This window comes from Xyrauchen texanus, chromosome 10 (assembly GCF_025860055.1).
Source record: "Xyrauchen texanus isolate HMW12.3.18 chromosome 10, RBS_HiC_50CHRs, whole genome shotgun sequence".
Classification (NCBI taxonomy): domain Eukaryota; kingdom Metazoa; phylum Chordata; class Actinopteri; order Cypriniformes; family Catostomidae; genus Xyrauchen; species Xyrauchen texanus.
In genome coordinates, this window is record NC_068285.1 from 25,218,620 (window position 1) to 25,246,298 (window position 27,679).

Below are 27,679 nucleotides of genomic sequence, written 5' to 3' on the forward strand. Positions count from 1 at the left end.
CATTTTTCAAGGCCAATCTCTATAAAATAAATGGTTAAAATCCTTATCCAGTAATAAAAAATGACTGAAATAGTCATTGAAATTCAATGGTCAAAAACAATGGCAATCATTTACATACATTCTTTTTTTTTCTCCACATCTTTTAGAAATTAGCTTTTAATTTTTTTAAGGTGTCTAAACATGGATTAACATGCATGAATAAAAGAGTAAGAATCCTTGCTATTGGTTGGATCATTATGAATGAGTGTTTCACAATACTAACTTGCCGTGGTCTTAGTCATGTAGCTTGGGATATCTTATTTATAGAAAATCATACGGGAAAGTGAACATTCTTACTAAGGGCAAGGATCCTGGCACAAAGCTAGCTTTAGCCACAAGCTTGGAACAAAATGATCTATCTTTTCTTTTGCACTGCTACTAATCTCTCCTTACAGCACTTGAGTTTGTGGTGCCCCGCCTCCTTTGGAAAGCTTTGCTCTATTTTAGGATCTATAACTGCACCGCTTGACCTGTCAATCACCCACACTATGTTGCCCATGTAATGCCATACAGTTGCTGTTAGTCCCTTACTTCAATAACAATTACAGTAACCTATTGTTGCCATGCATCACAAACTTGTTTATAATTTTTCACCATTATGTACTTTCTTACATCATTTACAAAGGCCAAACTCTGATAGTCTGTCTATACCTTTGCAGTGTTAGAGTTTGAAATGTAGGTGGCTATTTCTCTGTTTTATCTCCTTTCCTTTGTAGAGAATTAGTTGAAACAGGCTGTTTTCTAGGAAGAAGAATCATTGCTTCCATATGGCATTTGTTGGGGGGCAGAGAGGAAGCAAGTGCAGACACTCCCCCAAATTCACACGCAACACAGCAATCACATCACACAAGCTGCAAGGGGAGATAGCAACATCAAATCAGTGCATACAAGAAGAGACCATTATCACGTATCAAAAACAGTTGACCGAGTGCTTTGCTGAGGCCAGTGACTGCCAAAGAGTGATCTCGAAAAGGTTGAAAGGACAAACATAGATTTGATCGCATTATAATAAAGTAGGCCTTCACAGAATCTGCGCACACAAAACTCTGCATAATCTCTGCAATTTTTCAGCAGAACTTCATATGTCATTCATAACATTTTAGAAATCCCTACAGGCCGTTCGTTCCTTGCGAGCACATTTATATGTATCAGTGCTTGTGTTGATACTTTAATGGCTTGTAAATAAATATCATGTTTTAATCCATTCTATAGGATTCCACAGATCATCCTTTTAAATAAACACAGAAAAAGCAAAAATCTGAAGATTCTATATGTTCCTACTAATACACAACAGATTTGTTGTTAGTCATACTGCCCCTACTTTTTACACTTATATGCCAGTAAATAATGGATAATGATTTTTCTAAATCATTTATAGGACTTGCACTTATAGCTGAGAATAACTAGAAAAAAAAACATAGTCACTAATAGAAGCTTCCATGATTTTTCCAGGCCTAGAAATCACAGTTTGAAAATGGTATCTTTCTGGGTTTTTTATGACTATGGTGGTAACTGTGTATAATCAAACTCAGGTTTTAAGCATGTCTGCCAAGTCCGTAGATCATTTTTTGAAAGGGAAACAAATTTTCCATTACACCAGCAGCACATTACAGATAATAGTTGAATAAGATGTCATGTCTAAGCAATGAATGCTTTTGTCATGAGAAAAATAAAGTGCTTATCAGGGATTAACCCTGAATAATAAATGAAACAAGCGACAGTAGTAATGTATCGCTCTCTCTTTTGATGGTCCTTGTTGCTTTAGATCTTGTCTATTTAGTTCAGCTCTAAAAGTGTTCTTAAAGGTAATTTGAGACAAGTTAAATTACTTTGAGGAATCTTAGAATAAAAGAATATGAATAAAAGCTGCATGTTTGATCTGAATAAATGTTCTTTTCATATGGAATTCTGCAGGACCACAGTTGAAACTCTTTGTGCCAAAGAGCCAAAATGGATCTCAAAGTGTAATTATTATGTATATTTTACTCGTACTAACCCAAGCTTTAAAAATGCATTGACTATCTGAAATGTATCTGTTCTCAAGTTTGTCCTTTGCTAAACTGCATTATTAGCAGTTGTCATATAATGTGTATTTTGTCAACTCCAAAAGTCTTTGAAAATTTATGAAAATTAATTGGTCAAAAGGTGTGGGAACCTTTTGGTCTTCTGTAAATAGCCCTTCCTTGAAACATGGATGTGTGAAAAGTTACTTTTAAGTGTTTTATATTTAGAAAAGGATATTACATATATAAGAATTATTATTAAAAGCTAAATTTTCTTTTTAATGTACAGTATACCTATCAGACTATTGGAGTGCAAAAAGCAGCTCAGTGTGGAAGGTGCTATTTCACCTAGTGCAAATCACTCTGTATTTTGTTTCTTATTTTCTATCAACCATTCAATGTTGTGTATAAAATAGTTTGCTTCTGACCTCATATACAGGCTCAGGAATAGCAGCCCTCCATTTTTTGTGTGTACTTTGTGTTCAGAAGAATTAACCATAACCTCCACTGTTCTGGAGCTCTGGAGTAGTCAAAGCATGCCTGCAACACCTACTTGATAGAAAGACAACTATGTAAAATAAGGAGAACATTCATATTTTATCACCTACTGTAAGTGACAACAGCTTAAAGGAATAGTTCGGAATAGTTCATTAAAATAAATGTTTTTATTTTGATGGTATATCACGGAAAGCTCGTTCCAAATCGCTTTCCGTGAAACACAAAAGGTGACTTTGAGAGCATTTCAATGAATAATGGCTTTACTTTCAGTCTGTTCCTCACATAAAGCTATATATGGTTTTGGCTTCAAAACACTTGGAATATAGTGCACAAGTCATATGAACAACTTTTGTGGTACCTCAATAGGGCTTTGTTGTTTTGTCGTTATATGTGGGTGGGGGTGGGGGAAGCTGCATTCTTAACTATGTCATATTGGTTTGGAACAGCATGGGGGTGAGTTAATGATGACAGCATATTTATTTTTTGGGTGAACTGCTCCTTTAATTTAAAACACAAACTTTAGAGTGTTGACAGGATTTAGATGTGCAATCATGACTTTGCATTTGCAGTCCTTTGAAAATAAGGTGTCTGGCGCAGTCCAGCGACTCTCGCGTAACACAGTAGTGTAAAGGTGCATGTCCACTCAAGGACAAACTGTTGATCCGAGCCCCCCTTTCCAGCACACGTTCCACACTGTCAGCATTAGATGCAGTACAGGCCACGTGTAAAGGGGTCTTCCCGTTGGGTTTCCTGTTGACAGCTGCTCCATTCTACAGAAGTACTATGGCACTCTCCAGTGCATTGTACATCATACACACGTGAAGACCCATTGCCCAGGATGACTCCAACTTATAACTTGTAGCCAATAACCAGGCTGGTGGAACATTTTTCATTTAAGAATTATCATATAATTCTATAATGTCTATGTTATTTGCAAAGTTGACAAATAACATAGACAATAGCTGTATTCTCATCAAGATTTTAGAAGTAAATTTTATATAAATGTACAAGGGAACATAGTTCATCTTAAGTTTTGCAGCTGGTCACTATGTTTACCCACCATTTGTTAATCACCGTTTAGCTTTTTGCAGTTCACTTAAATAGTCCTGCAGTGTGACAAATACATTTTAACCCAATTAAAGGCAAGAAGGCAAGCCGTTGTCATTGCTTGACATCTCATGAATAAACTCTAGCTTATTCAGTGTGCTTCACTGAACGGAATTTCAGATTGATTCTTGTGTATTTTGCTTGCAGTCTAGCGCCGACATGTGGCAAGATCAGGAAACTGCACAACAGAATCATGTAGCCTAATCACTGCTATCTCAAGGGACTGTTGTTATTTTCACACCTTGCCTATATTGCCGAAGTGTCTTAATGCAGTCCTCCACGTCTAACATAGTGTCTTTGTCAATGTTGGTGGTGCTTAGGATTGTTGCCACCTGGTCTGCATCGTTATGCTTGAGCGCTTCCAGGAACCGTGCCTTTAGTCGGTTTGCTGCCTCCTGCCGTGACAAATCCATGCCGTTATCTTCCTCCGGTAAACCGAGAAGTGCTCGCGGCCAGTTCATATCTCAGCCATATAAATAAACTGCGTACCGATTAATCCGCGAAGAAGAATTATTTCCGTAATATTAAATTATTCCCGAAAGTTCACCTCTGGTAGATTCCAGTGGACAATAGTGCGAGTGTGAAACACAATCGGTGTAGACTAACTTCTAACAGTCTGGGGTCTAGATATTTAGAAATGGACGCTGAGGGGGGAAAGGCACCGGCAGGGAAAACGACAGAATCTTACCTTTAAAAATAATACAGTAAGAACACGGCCGTCAAAAATAATTGTAAGCAAAATGGCAGAAAGTTTCTGAAAGCTTTCATCTTTGTGTGTTTGTAATTTACAGTGGTGCTTGAACGTTTGTGAACCCTTTAGAATTTTCTATATTTCTTCATAAATATTACCTCAAACATCGTCAGATGTTCACACAAGTCCTAAAAGTAAATGCAGAGAACCCAATTAAATAAATGAGACAAAAATATTAAACTTGGTCATTTCTTTATTGAGGAAAATTATCCATATCTGTGAGTGGCAAATGTATGTGAACCTCTAGGATTAGCAGTTAATTTGAAGGTGAAATTAGAGTCAGGTGTTTTCAAACAATGGGATGACAATCAGGTGTGAGTGGGTTCCCTGTTTTATTTAAAGAACAGGGTTCTATCAAAGTTGGATCTTCACAACACACGTTTGTGAAAGTGTATCATGGCATGAACAAAGGAGATTTCTGAGGACCTCAGAAAAAGATTTGTTGATGCTCATAAGGCTGGAAAAGTTTACAAAACCATCTCTTAAGAGTTTGGACTACACAAATCCACAATCAGACAGATTGTGTACAAATGGAGGGAATTTAAGATCATTGTTACCCTCCCCAGGAATGGTCGACCACCAAAGATCACTCCAAGATCTTGGTGTGTAATAGTCCAAGGGTAACTTCTAAGCAACTAAAGGCCTCCCTCACATTGGCTAATGTTCATGAGTCCACAATCAGGAGAACACTGAACAACAATGGTGTGCATGGCAGGGTTGGGAGAAAGCCACTGCTCTCCAAAAAGAACATTGCTGCCTGTCTGCACTTTGCTAAAGATCACATGGACAAGCCAGATGTCAATTGGAAAAATGTTTTTTGGATGGATGAGACTTTTTGGTTTAAATGAGAAGGGTTATGTTTGGAGAAAGGAAAACCCAGCATTGCAGCATAAGAACCTATTTCCATCTGTGAAAGGTGGTGGTGGTGGTGGTAGCATCATGGTTTGGGCCCGTTTTGCTGCATACTGGGTCAGGACGGCTTGCCATCATTGATGGAACAATGATTTCTGAATTCTACCAGTGAATTCTAAAGGAAAATGTCAAGACATCTAAAGAAGAATAAAGTTAATATCAAACCTTAATCCAATAGAAATGTTGTGGAAGAAATGTGAGGAAACCCACCAACATCACAGAGTTGAAGCTGTTCTGTACTGAGGAAAGGGCTAAAATTTCTCCAAGCCGATGTGCAGGACCGATCAACAGTTACAGAAACGTTTATTTGCAGTTATTGCTGCAGAAGGGGGTCACATTCAATACTGAAAGCAAAGGTTCACATACTTTTGCCACACAGAGATATGTAATATTACTCTAAATAAATGATAGGTATAATATTTGTTTAACTGGGTTCTCTTTATCTACTTCTAGGAAATGTTGATGTTTGAAGTCATATTTATGCTGAAATATAGAACATTCTAAAGGGTTCACAAACTTTCAAGCACCACTGTATGTAGTAAAAATAAAGGTTTATCAATAACTTTAAACCAACATTTGCTCTCAAATTAGCCAGTATTGAGTGATGGCTTAGTTCAGGCTAAATTTACAATCCTGTAACCCATACTTGGTGTGACCCATAGCCCCAACTATTATTATTAATATTATTATCTAAATGTATTATTCTTTTATTTGTCTCTGTTAAGCACCATCTTTCATTGACCATTTGTAGAATTATTTTTTCTAATTTTCAGCCCCATTGTTTGTACCCTATTTGAGCAAAGTGTCACAATATGTTAATTTACTAAATATTTATTATACTGGATAATTTGTGTATCTTACTAGTCTGTATCCTTTTTTTTATAGTAAGTATACATTATAGTGTGCACTACTATCTTGTGAGATGTGCTATGTTTTATGATTTGTCACTCATGAAAATTGAGTATTTTTTAATAAAATAATAAAAACAATTAAGAATTAATTTTGGTTCAACATTATACAATTGAATTTGATTAAGTATTATGAAACTGAAATGTATCTTAAAAATATTTTTAGTGTTTGTGTGCAATGTAGTTGCACAATCTGAGTGCTAGGTAGTTTTTAAGCATCTGACATCACAAGCCAACATTTGCCTTTTTTTGCTTTTTTTATTTCCATTATCTCAATGTATTGGCTAATTGCAAAAAAGAAAAGTGCAACATGTCAATCCACATCTGATTAACTGCTTTCATCATGAACACCACCAAAATCAAGACAGGTTTGGAATGATCATTGCATTTCTCTGAACAGTTAAGTCATTTGAAGTGTATTTACAGTCCAACATGGCAAACCTTCACAAGGATTTTAATCTTTCATGAACAAAAATAAAGGACAGAATTTAGCCGTTTTGGGAAGAATGGGTATGGCACAACAACGTCCCTCATGTGGGTATGACAAAAGAAAATATTCAGTTTAATGCTCTTTTCTCAGGTGTTGCATGCAATTCCTCTATATATCCTGACCGATTCTGTCATATACCAACAACAGGGTACAACGATTTTCATAGATGTCAGGTAAGCATCCTAATGGAGAGAGTCAGTGAAATTTAACAAAATCTATGAATTACAAACCACATTTCTGTGCTCAGATCCAGATGTGATTATCCCTGCACGCAAACACATTCCAACAGACAGACCCGGTAGACCATCTATTGTCTCAAGAAATTGAGACACAAATTTATAAAGATGAAAAAGAAGAAAAAAAACACCGGGCTAAATAGCTATTGCTTTAATGTTTACATACAAAAGTCAGTATTTAGTAAATGACTGAGCAGGTTAGATTTGGATTTACAGCAGGTTATTTTTAGTTGATTCTTAGCAGAGGGCTGGAAAGGATTTTATTATGCTAAGACAAGCTTTTCTTTGCAAGATTTGTTCACAAGAGCATTGCGAGTTTATAAAGAAACATACAATCTCCTAATATCATCACTGGACTTTTGTAATATTTAGATACAATTTAGAACAGCTTTTTGGTAATAATTTTTTGCTTTGGAAATAAATAATATTCAGCTGATTTACAAACATTTCTTAGATTAGGAAAAATAAATAAATAGACTATGACAGACTTAATTACTATTCAGAAGTAATTAACACTGAATATAATCTTACATAGAGTCACATTTGAATACATAGGCACTGCCTAATGTCCTCTGTACAGTGCCCAAGTACCACAGAAGCTGCCTTCGTGTTGCTATGGAAATAATCAGTAATTCAAATGTAAACACAAATGATATGCATCAACATAAATGTGAGAACTGCAAATTATGTTTACAAGGTAGCTCTTCATGAGCACAGAAATTAGAATTAAATGTGGACAGTTCAATTTTGGCAGCCAAAAGAAGACAGGTTAAAATGGGTTAATATGATTTATCAAAGCTGAATCCGAAATACAGAAGCAATGGGAATGTCTGTAGGCTACTGTGTTTTCGTATACTTACACTGCATACATATTGGAAATGTGTTGCATAAAATGTAACCCAGGATAAATCAGTAGAGGCGATATTGGTTACTCTATGCATAACATTTTTATGGTGCTCTCTTTGTGGATGTGAGAAATAATTGACAAAAACAATAGGATCGAACCAAATAAAATTTAGCATGATAAAATAATGGTAAGTAAAATAACATATAGAGTAGGTCCATTTTAACTGCACATTTGTCATCTGCTCTGCAACATTAGGATGCAAGAGAAAACAAAGATGCATTCACACAATCAGTGTGATTCAGAGTGTAACATCATACCATACAAATAAAATAAGGAAAAATGCATCACTTCAAAAGGCAGCACTTGGGTCTAACTGAGAATCTACCTCAGGGCAATGGAGAAGGATAGAAGCAGGTAGCTGTGGAATAAAAGCAGCAGGGTCTAGCAAGAGTTTTTTTCTTCTTCTTTTGTTTTTTAGAGTACTTATCTTGCATCTTTAGAGCAGTTTTAAACAGTGGACTCCTGAAATCGCCATTGCGTGTGATAAGTCTTCCAAAGATCGAAGAAAATTGATAGAGGTTTCAAGCTCGGAGAAGAACACACTGGAACATAATTTGTCCGTTGTACTCAACTGGAATACTGGCAGGTCATTGAAGGAGATGTGAATCCAAACAGTAGGTTTACAGTATACAGAATCCACAAAGATCAGAGGGATTGTGAGGTCCATGATATCTCAGTAGCTGGAATGGCTTTCTTCTCACAGCAGCGTCTGGATGCTAGTGGTTCTTGTGAGCAGCACTCAGAATCTTTGAGTATTTGAATAAATACTGTAATCGTCACCATGACAGTGACCATCCATCACTATGACCTTTGCTTTACCAAAGCCAATGCATGTAAATCTTTCCCCATTTCTTGGACAGACCACACATCTTGGGTATTGATAGAAAATGGCACATTAGACATATTAATATTTATGTTGTCTGCATATGTACATTGTCTCAACATCTAAAGGTGCTTGTAATGCAGAGTTATAAGCTGATATGCTCTGGATCAACATATACATATACTCAATAACCAAATAAATAGATATTAATCAGACATAAAACAAGAAACAAAACAGCAGTGATCATTCTGCAAAAACAAAAGAAAACCTGAATTTAAAGTATGTTTTTCAGTTAAGATAATAAAATCCATATTTGGACAATTTGGTTTTTAATTTGTCCAGTGGCAGCTCAATAGCAATAAGCCCCTTTTGCAATGAACTTTGAGTCCCATGAAATACTGAAATTCTCTGTACTTATAATGCTGTTCATGGTGAAACAAGTGAGGGTCAAGTGCTGTCAATCAGTGGTGCCCTCTCCTGGTCCACACGACTTGCTGTTTTTCCGGACCGGTTTTTGAACCTGCTCCAGTTCTTTTTTGCGCTGTTTTTCCATTTTTTCTCTGTTTCTGCGAGCTTTTTCTATCAGCACCTTCAGATCTTTCAGCTTTTTCTTAATGACAGCCCGATCCTGAGAAGACTCCACGCCCAGAGCCTGCCAAAAACAATTAGGGTTTAATGGCCCAAAGGTAACTTTCTCATAGTGAAAGCAGAAAAGGCCATGAATTATTCTAGTCTCTGTAAGTCTTTGGCTGGACACTGCCATATTTTGATGCAGGAAAACACTTAATGGACCACTTTCCCAAAAGAGTGCATATCTATGACATGCTTCAAGGAATAGTTCACCCAAAAAAGAAAATTCTCTCATCATTTACTCACCCTCATGCTGTCCCGAACTCATATTACTTTCTTCTCAATACACAAACGAAGATAATTTGAAGAATGTAATTGAAGGTGTTATTTTTCATACAGTATAGGTCAATACGGTCCAAAAAGCTCCATAAAGGACATACTAGTAAATGGGGTGTAAAATAATCCAAACAACTCGAGTGGTTTAATCCATGTTTTCCTTATTGGAATTGGGCAGGATGTCAAAATGTATAGTGAATAAGGAATTGATTTTGGTCTGTTGCTCACCCAAAGTGATCATATCACTTCAGAAGACATGGATTAAAACACTCTAGTCATATGGATGACAGCTGTGCTGCCTTAAGTCCATTTTTGTATCCCACTGAATACCACTATATGGACAAAAACACCTCATACATTCTTCAAAATATATTTGTTTGTGTTAAGCAGTAAAAATAAAGACATACGAGTTTGGGCGGCACAAGGGTGAGTAAATGATCCTTTAAGGTTGATTAGTATTTGTATCAATACAAAAATACTCCTTACCTTGAGTGCTGTACTGTCCAGCTTCAATAGCTGCTCTCCATCTACATTCTTGGCAGTGAAGAGAGAGACATACTGTTCCAGATTCAGTCCCATGAGCCAGCATGACACCTGTTGACATGTCCACTCAGTCACACTACGGTTTTGCCACTGGTACTGTTTTGGAGGCTGACAATCATCCATGATCTGACACACACACACACACACATAGTTACAGCACTGACTGCACTAGGTCACATACATAGTCATCAGCTTCGACTAATTTAAGATAAATGGCTTCCACAAATTTTGCATCTATTTCTAATAGCCACAATTAATATAATTTATCACCATGTACAAACCAAGTTTCCAGCGACAAGCAATTTGTCAGTCCACACTGTAAGCGAAAATGCTGTGTGACGCACAGCCAACCAGACGATATTTCAGATTTAACACAGCTATACGGAGTGAGATTTTTGACCAGTGAGATTTCACAGGATAAAACTTTGCTCTTGTCGCTTTATCACATCACACCTGGTTAGGACATGGTGTAAAGGAACAATTGGAACCCTAGATAAAATACTAATATAGACAAAAACGTACGTTTTTACTGTTTATATTCCCAAGGACATGCTAAGCAATGCCACAACTAGACTACATGCATTTCTGAGATAAATCAATTGGAAATGAGTTGGGACACAATTACATACAAACAAAGCCTCACCTCATCTTCAATCATTTCCACACTCTAATAAACGCAGCATAGAGAATAAGAGAAACACTTGCAGAGTCAGAAAAGGCCTGTCCTTTTCTTATATGCACTTTACAGGCAGAACAAGCATGCAAGTGAAGTATTAGATCTAATTCATTTAAACCTGCTGCGCCATTACACATACATTTAAAAATGTTGTATAAACATCACCTCATCTGAGGACAGTGTTAGTGTGTGTGATCGGCCAGACATCTTAACCTCAGTCAGGACACCACTGATCTCTGTCGAGCTCGTACTGCTGATGCTGAGGTCATCACTGACTCTAGGACCCTGAAAGAGAGATTCACCAGTGAGACACATTGTTATCTGATTGAGAAACCAGTGTACCAATTTGACTTGCATGAACTGCTTTTCCATTGCTAAAGAGGCAATTATTTATTCTTTGATTTTGATTGTTATATTGACTATGACAAAGTATTGTCAGTGTAATTAATGTTGATTGACAGCTAGGCCAATCAAGTCTCTTGAGATTAATTGAACGAAATACAGGAAGACTAACTCACACAACAAAATGTTTTTTGTACATTGATCCTGTCATTCAAATTTATTTGCATTTAAGAATGCAATGCTGGAAAGTCGTTCAAAATGTGTATTCAACTAACAAGGTCTATTAAAGTATCAATTTCAGGACAGATGTTCTGTTCCGAGCACAGGGTCAAGAATCAAAGTGACCCAGGAGCATATGAATCAGCCATATGCATGTGTATGTGTGCTTCTAGGCAGGTGTATTATCTAAAACATTATGTGTATAGGTATGACTTTGTGTGCATTTTAATACTCATATATTTCAGCGTAGTGTTCAACAGATATGGGTTTTAGCCAAGAGCCGATGCTGATATCTACAGATTAGGATGGCAAATTTCTAATATACTGTAGATAATACAATTTAATAGGTACTGTTTGTAAAGACAAACTTTGATGTTGATTTGACAAAGCATGTCCTGAAAGCTTTAACAGATCGATAGGCTTTGTGCATGATTGTTTACTTTTAAAAGTTTGAATAATCTTGGCAAGTTTGAACTTGAAAGGAATGTCAATGGAAGTAAATGGGATTTCTTAGAGATTTGGTTGTCCACTGTGTGAAAAAGTCCAATCAGTTAGAAAAGGCATTACACAGCAAGACAGAACAGTCTGAAGGTCTGTCCCAACTTTGTGGGAAGTAGCTTGAAAGCTCTATAATGAGTTACACTGAATAATTTTGGTCTTTTTGGAAAAACCCTAAACAGCGTGATAGCGATTAAGATTGCTGAATTTGAATAAACAGATATTTGACACAATATTGAATCAAAATGCACTAAAAATATTTGAGCACTTCTGTTAATCAGCCAGTCCAACATAATTAAATGGAAAATAATGTGCTGCTTTCGAAAATTCATATATCCAGAAATCGACCCCATGCAGCTGAATTACTGACAAGCAGCATCCCAAAACAGACAAATGTGTTAACTTTTCCAAATGGCAAAACAATATGGGTTCTGGTGCCATGGCAGCTAGGAAGTTATAGTGATCACATAAAAAATGGTGAGCTTGATTCAGAGGTTGCATTTTTGCTGTAATATTAGATTTTTACTCCACTAATGGTTGGGTATAGGTTTGGGGTTTGGGTTGGTTAATAAAATAAGACATTCCTGTTAACTGTGTTACAATGTTACCTACTAAAAATACAATTCACTTTTGCTGCTACCCTGTGGACATTTCACATCAACACCACTTCCAGCTTTGGCCACTAGGGGCAATGCTTAGAATGTCTGTAAGCACAGATTGAATTTAGCATCAGAACTTTCAACCTACGGTCACTGAATTCACAGTGTGATCAATCTGGACAGTCAGGACCACTTTTTGGCTGATGCATATAAACTCAAAGCTATTCAAAGCTAATTCAATGCATATATTCTTTGTGTCCTTCAGTCATTTGCACAAACTTTTAATACAAGATTTCATTGATCCCAGGATGGGTACTTTGAAGTTATAACTGGAGAGCTGTTGGAGCAAGGTCACTGTTATGGGGCTCAACTGTTTATAGGAATGAAAATATTTAAATATCATGATTATAACAGTGAGATTCCATGATGCTTAATTATCCTCCCCAATTTGAAGATAAAATAGTCAATTTAAAACTGAAGTGTGCAACTTTTTCGATGTGAAAATGCGTTCTCCTATCACCAGCTTAATATGACAACTTGGTTGATTTCCTCGAAAACTGTAAATACTGCAACTCTGTGGCACTATAAAAATATTTCTCTGTTTGAACGTCTTGACTGCCCAACATAGTAATATAGGTAGGTGTTCTGGAAAGCTGTTTGAAAAACGTTTTTTTTTTTCTGTATTGTTTCTGCAATTCCATTTGGTGGCACTACTGACACAGAATTTATACACTTTTGCATTAAATTTGAGAATTTCTGTAATATTTTGGCAATAATCTTCAAGCATTAAGCAGTAATGTCCAAGTATGTCTACAGCTAAAATCAAAAGTACTGTACATTATAATTTTTTTTAATGTATTTTTAATTAGCCTTGGATCTGTTGAAACAAGACGTGATACAGTACCAAGTAATACGAATAAGAGAAGAAGCATGACCATGAAAGAGATTTCTGTTTAATGGAAAAGGCAACACACCAGAAGAAGATTATGTCACTTAATGTTGGCTCAATAAACAAACAGTAAACATTCATGTTTGAAAAAATTCGATAGCATTTTTAATCTAGATGACTGTGTATGACTTTTCTCACCTTGCTGTTGAGTCTTTCTGGGCTGTTTTCTGCAGAAGGCTCTGTGGAGCTAAAGATAGGGGACTGGTTACTGAAGCATACACAATGAATGACTGGCAAATGTGACATTGGGATTGTGCTATTTGGAGTTGGAATCCAGACTATCTATATGTATCCATCTGCTGAGTGATTCTCCTAGATCATCTATTAAGCAATTGTTTGAAGCGGTGAAGATTTGTTCAAATGCAACCTACTTTACAATTCCTGAAAATTAAGCCACAGTATTTTGATGCTGACATTGTTATGAAAAGATCCAGAATTATGTATGGTATGTATTTGTTATAGGTACTGTACTCTGTATTTACCTTTTATCAGGAGATCCTTTGGGATACTGCTCTTTCCCTTTACTTTTACTCAGTGAAGGCCTGAAAGGATAAGTCAAAGCAGCATGTAAAATTCAGCCTCCGTCACCATTCACTTTAATTATATGTAAAATGAGATGTGATTAAAGTGAATGGTGACGGAAGCTGTTAGTCCCTAACATTATTCCTAATATCTTCATTTGTGTTCAATGAAAGTTAGTCATAAAGCATTGCAACAACATAAGGGTGAGGAAAAGATGATTGAATTGTCATATTCACATGAACTGCCATTTAAAAGGGATATTCCAGTTTTAATACAAGCTCAATCGACAGCATTTGTGGCATAATGTTGATTAACATGAAAATAAATTTTTACACATCCCTCCTTTTCTTAAAATAAGCAAAAATCTGGGTTACAGTGAGGCACTTATAATGGAGGTGAATGGATCCAATCCGTAAACCGTAAAAGTACTCATTGTTTCAAAAGTATAGCCACAATATTTAAAGAATATGCAAATTTTTGCATGATAAAATTGCTTACTAACATTTCTGTGTAAAGTTATATCCAATTTTACAACTTTCTTGCCATGATGATATAACACTATAAACCCTAAAAAAAAAAACATACAAATTATGGTTTTGTTTAAGTGAAGATGTATTTATGTAAGGGCTTTTATAAAACTATAAGCTTCAGATTTCTGCCTTTATACCCTCTAAAACATTATTCACTTCCATTGTAAGTGCCTCACTGTAACCTCAATTTTTGAACTTTTCAAGAAAAGGAGCTGCAAGTTAAAATAGTTGTTTGTGGTGATGAACATGGTGTCAAAATTTGCTGTTGATTGAGCTTAACTTGTAATAGTATAAATGTCTTACGTTATATAACATGATATATTTACAGCTTTAACATTAGCACTTACCCCAAGTCTAGAAGTGTTTTACCAGATTTCTCCTCTCGACTGATAACGGCTGAAGATCCTGTAATAAAATACAGAAACATTCAGAAAGTCAGCATACAACAAGATTCAACAATTATAAAGGCTGTGACACCACAGGGCTGTGAGGAGCAGCCCATGGCCAAGAGAGAAGGTCCCACCTAGGAGAGATCATTAACCAAGAGTACTTCCAAGTCAATGATGGGCTAATGAGGATCGCCATAAAAACTTGCACCTAGCATCACTCAAGGGGATATGTCTGGTCCTGTGAGAAGCTTAAACAGGACCTTGTCTGGGTGCTGGATGTCTACTGAAACTGGCAGAGGAGTATAAAAACTTTTAAATCTAGATCACACTTGCTTTAAAGGCTAATGAGTCACTGAGGATCTAAAACTCTGCAGATACCCCGGTTTAGTTTAACTTTGAGATGCACACAATTTTATTTTTTATAAAGTACTCTGTCTCTGGTCTTATTTTGGTGCAACTCATCCCTTGCCTTGGGGTGCGACAAGGCCATTTTTGAAGTCTTTGAAAGTGTTTATTTGCCAATACTACAAATGGTCAAAGATGCTTTCATGATGGGGGGGAAAAGCTAATTGTTATGAAAAGGATTTTATGGGGGTGTTCCTTTTATGTTATCTTGTCTTTTGGGAATTTGCCCAAAAGACAAGATTGTGCCCCCTTATTGTATCTCTAGGGCAGGGGTCCCCAAACTACGGCCCGCCCCCACATTTGGACCGGCCCTCTGAACAATGCCATGCAGAGAAATATTTTTACAATTTAATTTTAAATACGTTTTAATCATATCATATTTGTGTTTGATAATACATATTGTTTTTCAAAATAAAATTTCCCTTAGTTATAATTATTAAAGTAGCCAAATTATTTGTTAGATTCACCCGGATTAACGTTCCATCGTGATCGAGCAGGTGCACGCGATCCAGCAAGAAAATTTAAAGTGACAACAAAATGGCCAAACGGTTGGGAAAGAGAAAAGTTGATTCAGAATGCAGGGTATTTAACCAAAAGTGGACAAGTGATTATTTTTTTGTTCAATGCAAAGAAATTGCTGTTTGCCTCATCTGTCAAGAAACAGTCTCCGTGTTCAAAGAATACAATCTGCGCCGACACTATGAAACCCGCCACAGAGACAAGTATGCGAGTTTACAAGGCCAAATGAGAGCAGACAAAGTGTCGAAGCTAAAAAGTGGACTATCTGCTCAGCAAAATACGTTTGTACGGCAAACCCAGTTGAACCAGTCATCCATTCGAGCTAGCTTTCAGGTAGCTAAACTGATTGCAACCTGCGGTAGGCCATTCAGTGATGGTGAGTTCGTAAAGAAATGTATGAATGCTGTTGCGGAGGAGGTGTGCCCCGATAAGAAAGACGTCTTAAATGCGGTGAGTCTGTCCGCAAGTACAATCACCAGACGAATTGAAGAACTGGGGTATAATATGCCCAGCTGAAGGAAAAAGTGAAAGAATTAGATTGTTTTTGCATTAGCGCTGGATGAAAGTAATGACGTGCAGGACACGGCACAGCTGCTCATTTTTCTTCGCGGAGTTAGCTCAAACTTTGAAGTGTCCGAGGAGCTGGCAGCCCTAAAAAGTCTCAAAGGTACTACGACAGGGGAGGATATTTTTGGTAAAGTGTGCCAAACGATAGAAGAGTTGGATCTAGACTGGTCTAAGCTGGCCAGCATCACGACTGACGGAGCTTCTAGTATGGTTGGCGCGTCAAGGGGACATAGTTCACACTGATTAGCCTAATACGCATGAGTAAGTAAATAATTTGATTTCAATAGCAATGAATATGAAAAAATGTCATTACGATAGTAATAATTCTCTTTTAATAGGCTATATATCACTTGATATGTATGGTGCATAAATAATAAATTTATCTAGCTTTAGGAGGCATAATACTGTAAATCCATTTAAAATCATAATAAAATCTCCACAATAAATCACTCCGGCCCATGCCATTTTCTGTTAGACTACGGCCCTCCATTATAGAAAGGAAAAATGATGTGGCCCTCATAGAAAAAAGTTTGGGGACCCCTGCTCTAGGGCCTTAAGAATAATTCAATAGCCTTGCAACGAGTCCTAATCGGGTATTAATTGGTTGGTGTATTTACCCTCATTATCAGATTCCTGCTGTGGGTGCCTGATTGTAGCTTCTGTTGCACCAGCCACTCTGGAGGATTGAGGCCCAGAGCTCTGCAAACAGGGAGAAAGAGAAGTTCTAAACCTAAGAAGGACTGTTTAAAGCAATCTGTACTTTGCAAAAAGCTGTTTCCTGTCTGTTTCTGCTGAGTCACCAGTGTACTTTGTTTTCCTGCAGAGACTTAAGTTACAAGCACTTACATTACCAACACTTTTGATTATGGGAGAAAATGCACTGTGTTTTGTTAGACAAAACTATTATTAAAGGGGTCATGACATGCAGAATCACATTTTACTTGAACTTTTGACATATAAGAGGTCATTGTACTATACAATTATACTGTCAATTTCAGAACTGAAACCTCAATACAAAAAGATCAGCTATTTAAACCAGGCTCTAGAAATGCCCCGTTTTGGAATTTATGAAACATGTCACAAGTTAGTCTTTTGTTAATTGATAGTCTTTTGTACACATGTCATTTATCTTTTTGATGCCATTTGATGGGGCAGTTAAAATACTATTGGACTGCAAAAACCTAAGTAAACCACTTCATCAATATGTCATGACTGTTTGATAGTTTGTGGTGCTGCTTGAGTAAACATTTTAATATATTCAGTGTGTACATTGTATTAACCCTGAAAAGTAGTTTTATGACGTTATGTGGAGTTTGTTAATTTTCTTTGTTTTGCATTTCAAATATGGCTGTATTGGAAGGCTGGATGACGTTAGCCAATCATAACAGTGACAATTTACATTGAAGTCTTAAAGGGCCAGAGAGCTTGAGCTAGGCTGCAAGTGATCACATGACCAGCCAAATTCTAGTTATTTTATCAAATTTAATCTACTCATTTATCTCCCACTTTATTTAACACTTATATTCATGGAATAAATTAATCATTGTTGACTGATGTGTGCATTTTTCCAATGGCATGAGTAACAGAAAACAGTTGTAAACTGTTGGTTTTACGTGATGCTGCATCCACACCACTAGATGTCGGCAAAGACAAAGACGAATGCCATATTGAGCAGCGCAACATAAAAACAACAAAAATACACTTTTAACAAAGCATAAAGGCTTCCTGAGAGAACTGGATCGGTCAGTGCTACAATTATTGTCTTTCAAAGAATGCTAAATGTGCAAACAATCTTAATTAACACTCAGTAGTAAATTGCTGTGGCCATTCATACAACAGAAACACACTCAATGTTAATAGAATATATTGTATCTGAACCTACCAGACATAATCTGCTAGCACTAATAAATTGTTAAGTATGAGATTAGAATTGACTTTCACTCTTTATCAGTGCATCTGGCCCTCTGTGTGTCTTAAATATCGTCTGCCTGCATGAGAGGATTCTGGTGTGTGTGTGTGTGTGTGTGTGTGTGTGTGTGTGTGTGAGCGTGTATTTATCACTTTGTGGGGACCAAATGTCCCCATAAGGATAGTAAAACCCGAAATTTTTGACCTTGTGGGGACATTTTGTCGGTCCCCATGAGGAAAACAGCTTATAAATCATACTAAATTATGTTTTTTGAAAATGTAAAAATGCAGAAAGTTTTCTGTGAGGGTTAGGTTTAGGGGTAGGGTTAGGTTTAGGGGATAGAATATAAAGTTTGTACAGTATAAAAACCATTATGTCTATGGAAAGTCCCCATAAAACATGGAAACACAACATGTGTGTGTGTGTGTGAGCGGAGAGAGAGAGAGAGAGAGAGAGACTTACCCTCCTTTCCAGACTCTCATCTCTCTCTGTAGACCTGCAAAATCCCTGTACTCCACTGGCACCTGTCAGCTCACCCAGTTCTAGCACACAAAACAGAGCTTTCTTTTCCAGAATACAAATTAAGATTTTTACAAGAAAATTTCAGCTCTGTATTTCCTCACAAAGGAAGTGAATGGGTGCCAAAATTTGAAGCTCAAAAGCCACATAAAGGGAGTATAAATAAATCTATATGTTCAGACAATGTCTGAAACAGATATATATATTTAAGTAATTTTTATCATACATTCTCCTTTCTGACAGGTAGGGGGCAATATGCATTAAGACTGAATCACCAAAAACAGAAGAAGAAGATTGTTAAAGTTGAGTTTGACTGAAAAGGGAGAGTTTATAGTAAAAAAAAAAAAAAAAAAAAAGGACATAAATATTGATCTGTTTCTCACACAGACATATCATAACATGTCTGAACACATGGATTTGAACACTGGAGTCATACGGATTACTTTTATGCCTCCCTTTATGTGGATAAAGAGCCCTTAAAATTTTGGCACCCATTTACTTCCATTCTTTTCTAAAAAAAAAAAAAATCTTAATTTGTGTTTTGCAGAAGAAAGTCATACACATCTGGGATGGCATGAGGGTGAGTAAATGATGATCATTTTCGAGTGAACAATTCCTTTAAGATAGCATATTAGGAGAAAGTATTTATAAGTAATTAAAAAAATGACACAAATCTGCATGCCACTATCAAATATCTTGTACTTTGGCTGATGAAAAAACATAATCCTACAGCAGCCATTTGGCTACTTTGTTCATATATTAGAATGTCCTGTACTGCCATATGCACTTTAGGGATATTTGAAACTAAACGCACTCTTGTTTGAAACAGGGCTGAGATGATTACTGTTGAAGAGCCTTTGAGTGAACTAAAAGTGCTGCCGTCCCTGCGGCACTTCCTCTTAATCTGCCTCATTCAGTCACAATGCATCCAGTCAGTTTTGCAATGCTGTCCACTCTTATCAGTGATCATAGTGGATTCAGAATAGGTGGATTTGAAGGGCCAATGCATCCATTAAAAGTGAGGTGTGAAGCAACAAGCGTGTGAGATGAACAGTGCTGGTTTAATTTCATAAACAGATCTAGTTTGTGGTCAACCACAAGGTCAGGGTTCACAGAGAGGCACAGTGCAAAATGGTAGAGTTTATTACATTGAGATAATGTTACACAACAGGAGTTACACGATGTGTACTCTGCTGTGTACTCGATCTGTACACAGAAAGCGACAAATGGAGACTTAAGACTAGTCGCCATATTTAGTCTGCCATGAACGAGGCTGTGAGGGTTGTAAGTACACAGTTCAATTTGCCGTATTTTTATGTACATGGGTATTGATCGTTCAGCTGATAATGTATTGAAAAATGTGACCTAGGGCCTTAAGATATTTTAGTTTGTGTTAAATTTAATGTGGTATTGGCTACAGTATACAAGAGCCAAAATGTTTAATCTCAGCTTGTTGGCTAAGATGTTGATTATGTAACATATTTGACAGAGGTCTGACAACTTCAGACTAAAACAATTGCTTGAGTTTTGGGCAGGGCTATCTGACCAACGGAAGACAGGGGGAGTGTTCATAAAACCAGTTTGAAATCAGCTATTATTTTTACCACTCTTTTTGGTGATGCTTTGCCACATAAATTACATTTTTCACCTTTAACTAAAAGCCATGGAAATCAGGAAACTGGATGGGTTTGATATATTTGATGAGACATATTTCCCCTCCTGAGTAGCTAAATCCCTTCTCATTTCCTCTTACAGTATATTCCTGATAAGCACAGCTCTTATTAAGACTGATAAAGATATCTGTGCACCGACTATGTATTAAAATTCTTTCCTGTCACATTATGACGATGCCATCTGGTACTTGCTTGGTTCTTCACCTAACACTATATTAATAGTTTAAAGCTGTAGTTGATATGTGTGAATTGTCTTACCTCCTCCAGGGACACTTCTCCTTGGACACTGTGAGGCTGCCATTCTTTCAGTCAGCCTGGCTAGGCTCTCAGCACTGTTGTTGTTGTTGTTTACCTGGATGCCATTTTGTTTCATCAGCTGCATTAGCTCTGACTCCAGAGTAGCAATCTGTAAAAGAGCACATGTGGCATGCCATTGTATGTAGTATCAACAAACGAGGTAAACCTAAACTCCCATTTGAGAAACCTGGTACACTGGGCGCGTCCATTGACGCGGCATGCCACAACGGCTTGAGGCTGTCTACACTGGACATGTCAACACGAACGCTGTAAACCATTTAATTTGTGTAGTAGTGCCAGTGCGTGCAGCGCAAAATGGAACAGGACACCCGTTTATCATAGGCGCGATGGACACACTGCAACGGACACTTCCAGTGTAGACCGCATCATTGAGTAAAATGGGGTTCTATTGCTTCTGACACAATGCGACAGTCAAGTCCAGTGTAGACAGGGTGAAAGTTTAAACAATAATATTTCAATCTAAATATTACAAAATCCATAGATCTACCTTCTTGCTAATAGTTTTGTGTGTTTTCATATACAGTTGGTTTCAAACTATGAAAGTAGCTCATTGGGGAGAAATACGGTCAGTTTAAGTCATATCAAACTATTACAAGATATTGCATATTTGTTAAAGACATACAGAGCATTCAGAAAGTATTCAAACCACTTAATTTTTTTTACATTTTATTATGTTGCATCTAGGGCTGAAATGAAAATGAGTGAGATCACATTAAACTCTAATGATGACACGTGAGAGCAGCACTGCAGCTCGCGCCTGACTGAGAAGAGGAAGAATTCCTGACAGTCCAGATGAACTCTAAACTTTCCAAACAGCTTCAGGTGATGTAGATCGCAAAGTATGAGGGAATTATAATGCAAAAATACAAAGTAAGTAAATACAGAAGCACTCTCGTTGTGGAAGAGGTCAGCGCCTCTTCTATGAGTTGCGCAAATGTCCCGATCTGAGGGGGAGGGTTTGAAACTGCACCCGGCTGAGGCACACTCTAATATATGTATATTTTGTCTTTACTGCACTTGCAGAGGTATAACCAAGTGAAAACATACCCTTATATACAAAATACACTTATATTGAAGATACATACTCTTAAAGCAAGTCTAAATATCTTCTATGTTGCTTTTCAAGTAAAGGTCTCTTGTTTTAAGGATTTTTAGACAATTTTAAATGGAAAAAAAGTCAAAAACACATGATAAAAATAGTATTTTTTTCCTTTAATTCAGTGAACGTATTTTTAAAAGATGATTTTGTCCTCTTTGCATTTAAAGAGTCCTTTAGTTGCTTTTTTGCTAATTCCAAGCTGGCTTTCATGTGTCTGGCACTGAGGAGAGGCTTCTGTCTGGCCACTCTGCCATAAAGCCCAGATCGGTGGAGTATTGCAGTCATGGTTGTTCTATACACTCATTTACACTCATGATCTCTGGAGCTCAACCAGAGTGACTGACTTTCTCAGTTACTGTTCATAATTATGCCTCATCAACTGAATCTGTCTTGTGGTGTTCCCCAAGGTTCTGTCCTGGGCCCGATGTTGTTTGCAATGTACTTGCTTCCTCTCGGGCATAATAACACATTTTAAAGGTATCTCTTACTATTGTTATGCAGATGATATTCAATAATAAATGTTAAGCCTCAAAATATTTCAAAACTGTCTGTTCTTTTGAATTGTTGTAGAGTTATTCTGGCACAACTTCACAAAACCAACAAAGTGCTTGGAAAAAGAAAGAAGAGTAAAATCCAGCAAATCCACTTGGGGTGGAGAGAAATACAAACTTTATTTTGCCAAAGTATTTCGGCATCTAGGCCTTCATCAAGGCTAAAGCAATACATGTGAATAAAATGATTTTTCAAATACAAACAAAGACCAAACAAAGACAACCAATCAATGGGCTAGAATGAAACCACATGGTATAGTTGTTTCTGTTTGAAAAATCCTTTTATACACATTGTTTTAGCCCTGATGAAGGCCTAGATGCTGAAACATGTTGGCAAAATAAAGTTTTAATTATTGTCCACTCCACAAGTGCTGCAGTATTTGTTCTTTTGAATTGCCTCAACTCTATAAAAGTTTGGATGGCAGATAATTTTCTACAGCTAAATACTGAGAAAACAGAAGTTCTGATTTCTGCACCTGCAGGCATTGTCCCAAAAGTGATGGAAAGTCTTGGCTTTTCATCATCTTCTATTAAACCTACCCTTTGTAATTTAGGTGTCTCTATGGGCTAAGCTTTGAGTCTTGACCTGCATGTAAATTGTATGTTTCGCTCGTATTTCAGCCAGCTGATGAATATTGCTAAACTCACAATATTGCCAATTGTGTCCATAGCTGAGATGGAGGAGATTATACATGCGTTTATTTCCTCCCTCCTTGACTATTGCAATTTCCTTTTCACCTGTCTTAGCAATACATCCCTGAACTGATTACAAGTGGTCCAAAATGCTGCTGCCAAGCTTCTGACCAAGTCATCAAGAAGGTCTCATGTAAAACCAATTCTGATTTCTTTACACTGGCTTCCTATCAAATTTAGAATCCAGTTTAAGATTCTTGTGATTAAATTTAGAGCCTTGCATGGTCTATATAAAAGAGCTAATGCAGCCATATACTACCAGTAGAAATCTGAGGTCCTCTGATCAGGGTTTGTTGGCTGATCCTCGCTCCAGGCTCAAGACAAAAGAAGACTTTGCCTTTGAGGTTGTAGCTTCTAAACTTTGGAACTGTCTCCCATTGGAGTTAAGGTCTGTGGACACTGTGGACACTGTGGACACTTTTAAAATGTAGCTTAAGACCTACTTGTTTAGACTTGCTTTTGTTTAAATTTGTTTGTTTTTGTTTTGCTCCATTTTTTGTAGCCTTCCCCAGATCTGTGCCTCAACAAAATTGTGTCTCTGAGCACTGCAGGCCGTTCCTTTGACCTCATGGCTTGGATTTTGCTCTGATATGCATTTTCAGATGTGAGACCTTTAATTAGCCACAGATGGACTACAATCAAAGTGTAGAAACATCTCAAAGATGATCCAGAGAAATTGGATGCACCTCAGCAAAATTTCAAGTGTCATAGCAAAGGATCTGAAAACTAATGTCTATGGGATATTTCAGTTTTTTATTTTTTATACATTTGCAAAGTAATCAAAAATCTGGTTTTTGCTTTGTCCTTATGGGGTATGGAGTGTAGATTTATGTCATTTTTATTATATATATTTTTTAAAAGCATTTTAGTATAAGACTGCAACAAAACAAAATGGGTCTGAATACTTTCTGAATGCACTGCAGGGCTCAACATTAACGCTTGTCTGACAAGTGGATTTTTGAACAGGCAAGTGAATGAGAATTTTACTTGCCCAGCCAGACAAGCAGACTGATTAAAATGTCAATAACTAAAAAATAACCGGCTATATTTGTGATAGGCTAGGCCTGTGTAACTTATTAGAAAGTTCATATTCTTATTCTGCTGTTGAAAATAATGCATCGCATGTCATTTTAGAATTCGATAGGATCTAGTAACAGCTGTGCCCTGTTTGATTGACAGGTGGGTTATGTGTGTGTGCTGAAAATGCTTGCACTAATGCATCTGAATGGTCAAAAACATTTCAAAATTCCACCAAAATAAAATTAAATCTCCTTCCGTGCTCATTGTATGGACTATTTTATGATAAATTGATGTTGCTTATTTGCCATTTTGGAGCTTGACAGCCCCAGTCCCGCATTATATGGAAAAAAGTGGTCCGGATATTCTTCTGTTCCACAGAAGAGAAATATTCGTATGGGTTTGGAATTACATGATGGTGAGTAAATAATGACAGAACATGAATTTTGGGTGAACTATTCTTTAGGAATCTTGCTTTAATTTATATTTTCCATATGGGCAAATTAACTAAATAATGTTTGGAGACTCTTGGATGATTTTGCAATACTAGCCAGTTGCTATGAAATTGTGCATTGGAGTGGGTGTGTGTGTGGATAATTACCCTCACTTGAAGACTCTGGATTTCAGCCAAATTAGCCTTTTCTGCCTCCTCCAGCCTCTTCTTCTCAGCATCATCCTTCTGAGCAAACTCCAGCTCTCTGACAGACAGAAAGACAGACAGAAACACACACAGATTTGGAGGTAGGTCAATAATGTGTGTGTGCTAATAAATTGGAGTGAAACATGCTTACATGGAAATATTACTCTCTTTTGAAGGGCATAGAGAGCAGACAGCCTCATTGTCATGCAAACAACAAAAGATTAACCCATCAAAGCACTGACTACTAGGAAATATATTATACAATGCCGTCCCCTGACTGCTTATTTAGGCTTCTTAGAAAGGACAGACAGCAAGACTCTGCAGCAAACAATGGCATTAATGCCTGAAGGGAAACCACAATTAAAGGCAGTCAGGATCCAGAGGAGGAGAGGAGTTATGATAGACATGACCACAAAGATCATCACACACTCTGCCACTCTCAGTTCCCTTTAGTTCAGCTTGTGCAGAGAAATGCACACCAAGATTTATTTAGTAGACATAAAAGTCCTCAGCTACACAGAAATGGCACTGCAGATCCCACTGCATCATGAAGATTAAACTCAAGGCACACAAGAGAGGATTTTCTACCTAATAGTCTAGTAGAGGACTAGTTTACCCAGTATTTGGGTGTAATATATATTATTATGCTAATTAAGAGTGTCAATTTGTTTGCTTAGCAACATGCTAACACAAAAATGTCAATGAAAAACTTTAAGATGGCAGAGGAACGTACCTTATAATTCATTCAATAGCAAAAAATTTTAATAAATTAGTTAAATTTAATAAAAATGTGACTTTCAGCATATTTGTGTTAGCTGTTTTTTATGTCTGCTTAAGTCAGCGTTTCCCAACCACACTAGTGTGCCGTGAAAGATTGTCAGGTGTGCGGTGGAAAATTATAAAATTACACAAAATAAATGCATGACATTTTTTTCCTCATCTTTCGGAGAAATCCGCAGTTTTGAAAGTAATATTATCAGTCACTTTTGTGATTGTGAAGAGCAATTATTAATGTGCAAGAATGAGTATTATTTATAATTTATATTTATAAGTTATGACTGTGAAGTGACACCACTTTACACCAAAGTGTTTTTCGTTTTTGCTTCACCAATAATGTCTTTGAGAGTAATAAGCAACAAGAAATATTTAAAAACTGTCCAAATTTGTGAAGAGATATTGAATGTCTCATTATTTATTTTAATTAAATGTTACCTTATCGTTTATGAATATCAGAGACCCCAGTTATTGAACTAATTTAATTAAACATAAACGAGTCCTTTTATTACTTTCTGCTATCAAAGCAACTGCAAGATTTTTTTCTCTCTTTTAGTGGCCTCCGCTGTCACTGCGGGGAAAAAAAACGTTCATCTGCTTCGTGTGGTGTCTCTGTTGTTCATCTGTTCTCTTCATAAATAAATAAATGCATAATCTGCTATATGCCCATCCTGTAAGTTCATGATTAAAAATGAAAATGTGAAAATATGAAAATAAAAGCTTTTTATTATTTAAAAAGAAAATTAAATGTCTTATCATTAAAATATGAAAATTAATATGACGGGTTATAATAGATTATGATGGAATTTTTACGACCCTGTCCGTCAAAATGACGGACGATAAGAAAGTCTAACACAAGCACTGTATGTGACATTTTAATTATTTATTTTCTGCATAGCCGAATTTCAAACATTACAGAAAAAAGGTTGGGAAACACTGGCTTAAGTGTCATAGCAACATGCTAATGCTAAACTTTATTGAAATCAGTTGTTACTCGAGCCTCATGTGAACTTCATGTGATGACATAGAGCATTCCAAATCAGTCACTTTGAGGTTCCATTTAAATAAATTAAATTAGGCAGTAGACAGCAAGACATTTTCATTTTGTGCACAGAACTAAGGGAAATAGCTTATTTAAAATCTCAGAATCTCTTTTACTGCCATTTATTGTAATTAGTTCATATGTGGTCTTTTGAAGTATTATGATAACTATATAATCAAGACACTCATCTTCTGTTTTCAGCACTGTGCTGATACTAGAATTACCTTAAATGTAATTACTATTCCCTAGGACTCTTATATTTTGATGATACAGTTAAAGTACTGCAAAGATCATCTCAGTAGAAATGTACCTCTGCTGGAAGTCCTTAATGAGCTTCTTGGCCTTGTTGTACTTCTTCTCCAGGGTCTGATACTGACTCTGGGCCTCCTTCAGATGCTCATTGACCGTATGGCACAACGTTTGAGCCTCGATCCAGTAGGTCTCTAACTTCAGCATCCTCTCCTTGTTGTCCTCGATGCTTTGCTTTAGCTGTGTCTTCTCTCTGTCCCATCGTGCCTTCTCTTTTTCCACTGCAGCCAGCTAAATGAAGAGCGCAGGACGCAGGGGCAGAGAAGAAATGGTACAGCTGATCATGCTTGTTTCATGACATTTAACAGCAGTGTTTTAAAAAGGGACACATGGTTTGAATACCTTCCCATAATTAAATATTTAAAAATAAAAAAATGAAGGTAAACATCCCACAAAGGCAGCAAATGAACTGTCAGAAAAGCAAATACTAAAGACAACATGAAATCACAATTGAGCCTATTTACAGTACTTTTACAGTAAATGTTCTTGGTCTTATTGTGCATGTTATTTGAATAAATACAGATAAAAAAGGAAGTTTGTTTTCATAAACTTTCATCAAATGAAATAAATTTCTCTGCCTCTAAAACAGCTTTTTGGTGGCGTCAATATGGCTGCACAGATGAGGAAAATTAATTCATAATATTACTAACCAATAATATAATAGCACCTTTTCACAATCCAATCAAATCCCGATAGATCTAAAATCAGAATATGGCCTGAAGGGGAAAACTACAAAATATACTTTATCTTTTTAATTGTGTAATAATATTTTCCCATCTTTATTAGAGGAATTTGTC

General features: G+C 36.7%; 1 protein-coding gene across 4 annotated transcripts in view; it reads right to left on the reverse strand.

Annotated features, from left to right (window-relative positions):
• Positions 1-6,462: 6,462 nt before the first annotated feature.
• Positions 6,463-27,679, reverse strand: part of LOC127650656 (neurabin-1-like) — a 76,362-nt gene continuing 55,145 nt past the window's right edge. For 3 of the 4 annotated variants that reach the window (XM_052136224.1, XM_052136225.1, XM_052136226.1), the window contains exons 9-20: positions 26,884-27,113; positions 24,719-24,815; positions 20,698-20,845; positions 18,710-18,789; positions 16,956-17,037; positions 14,806-14,863; positions 13,889-13,948; positions 13,545-13,593; positions 10,965-11,084; positions 10,767-10,790; positions 10,067-10,249; positions 6,463-9,326 (exon numbers count right to left, since the gene is read on the reverse strand). In XM_052136224.1, the coding sequence (XP_051992184.1) occupies positions 9,132-9,326; positions 10,067-10,249; positions 10,767-10,790; positions 10,965-11,084; positions 13,545-13,593; positions 13,889-13,948; positions 14,806-14,863; positions 16,956-17,037; positions 18,710-18,789; positions 20,698-20,845; positions 24,719-24,815; positions 26,884-27,113 (1,326 nt within the window). In that variant the 3' untranslated portion in view covers positions 6,463-9,131. The remainder of the gene's footprint in view (positions 9,327-10,066; positions 10,250-10,766; positions 10,791-10,964; positions 11,085-13,544; positions 13,594-13,888; positions 13,949-14,805; positions 14,864-16,955; positions 17,038-18,709; positions 18,790-20,697; positions 20,846-24,718; positions 24,816-26,883; positions 27,114-27,679) is intronic. The other variant, XM_052136227.1, reaches the window with a different exon arrangement.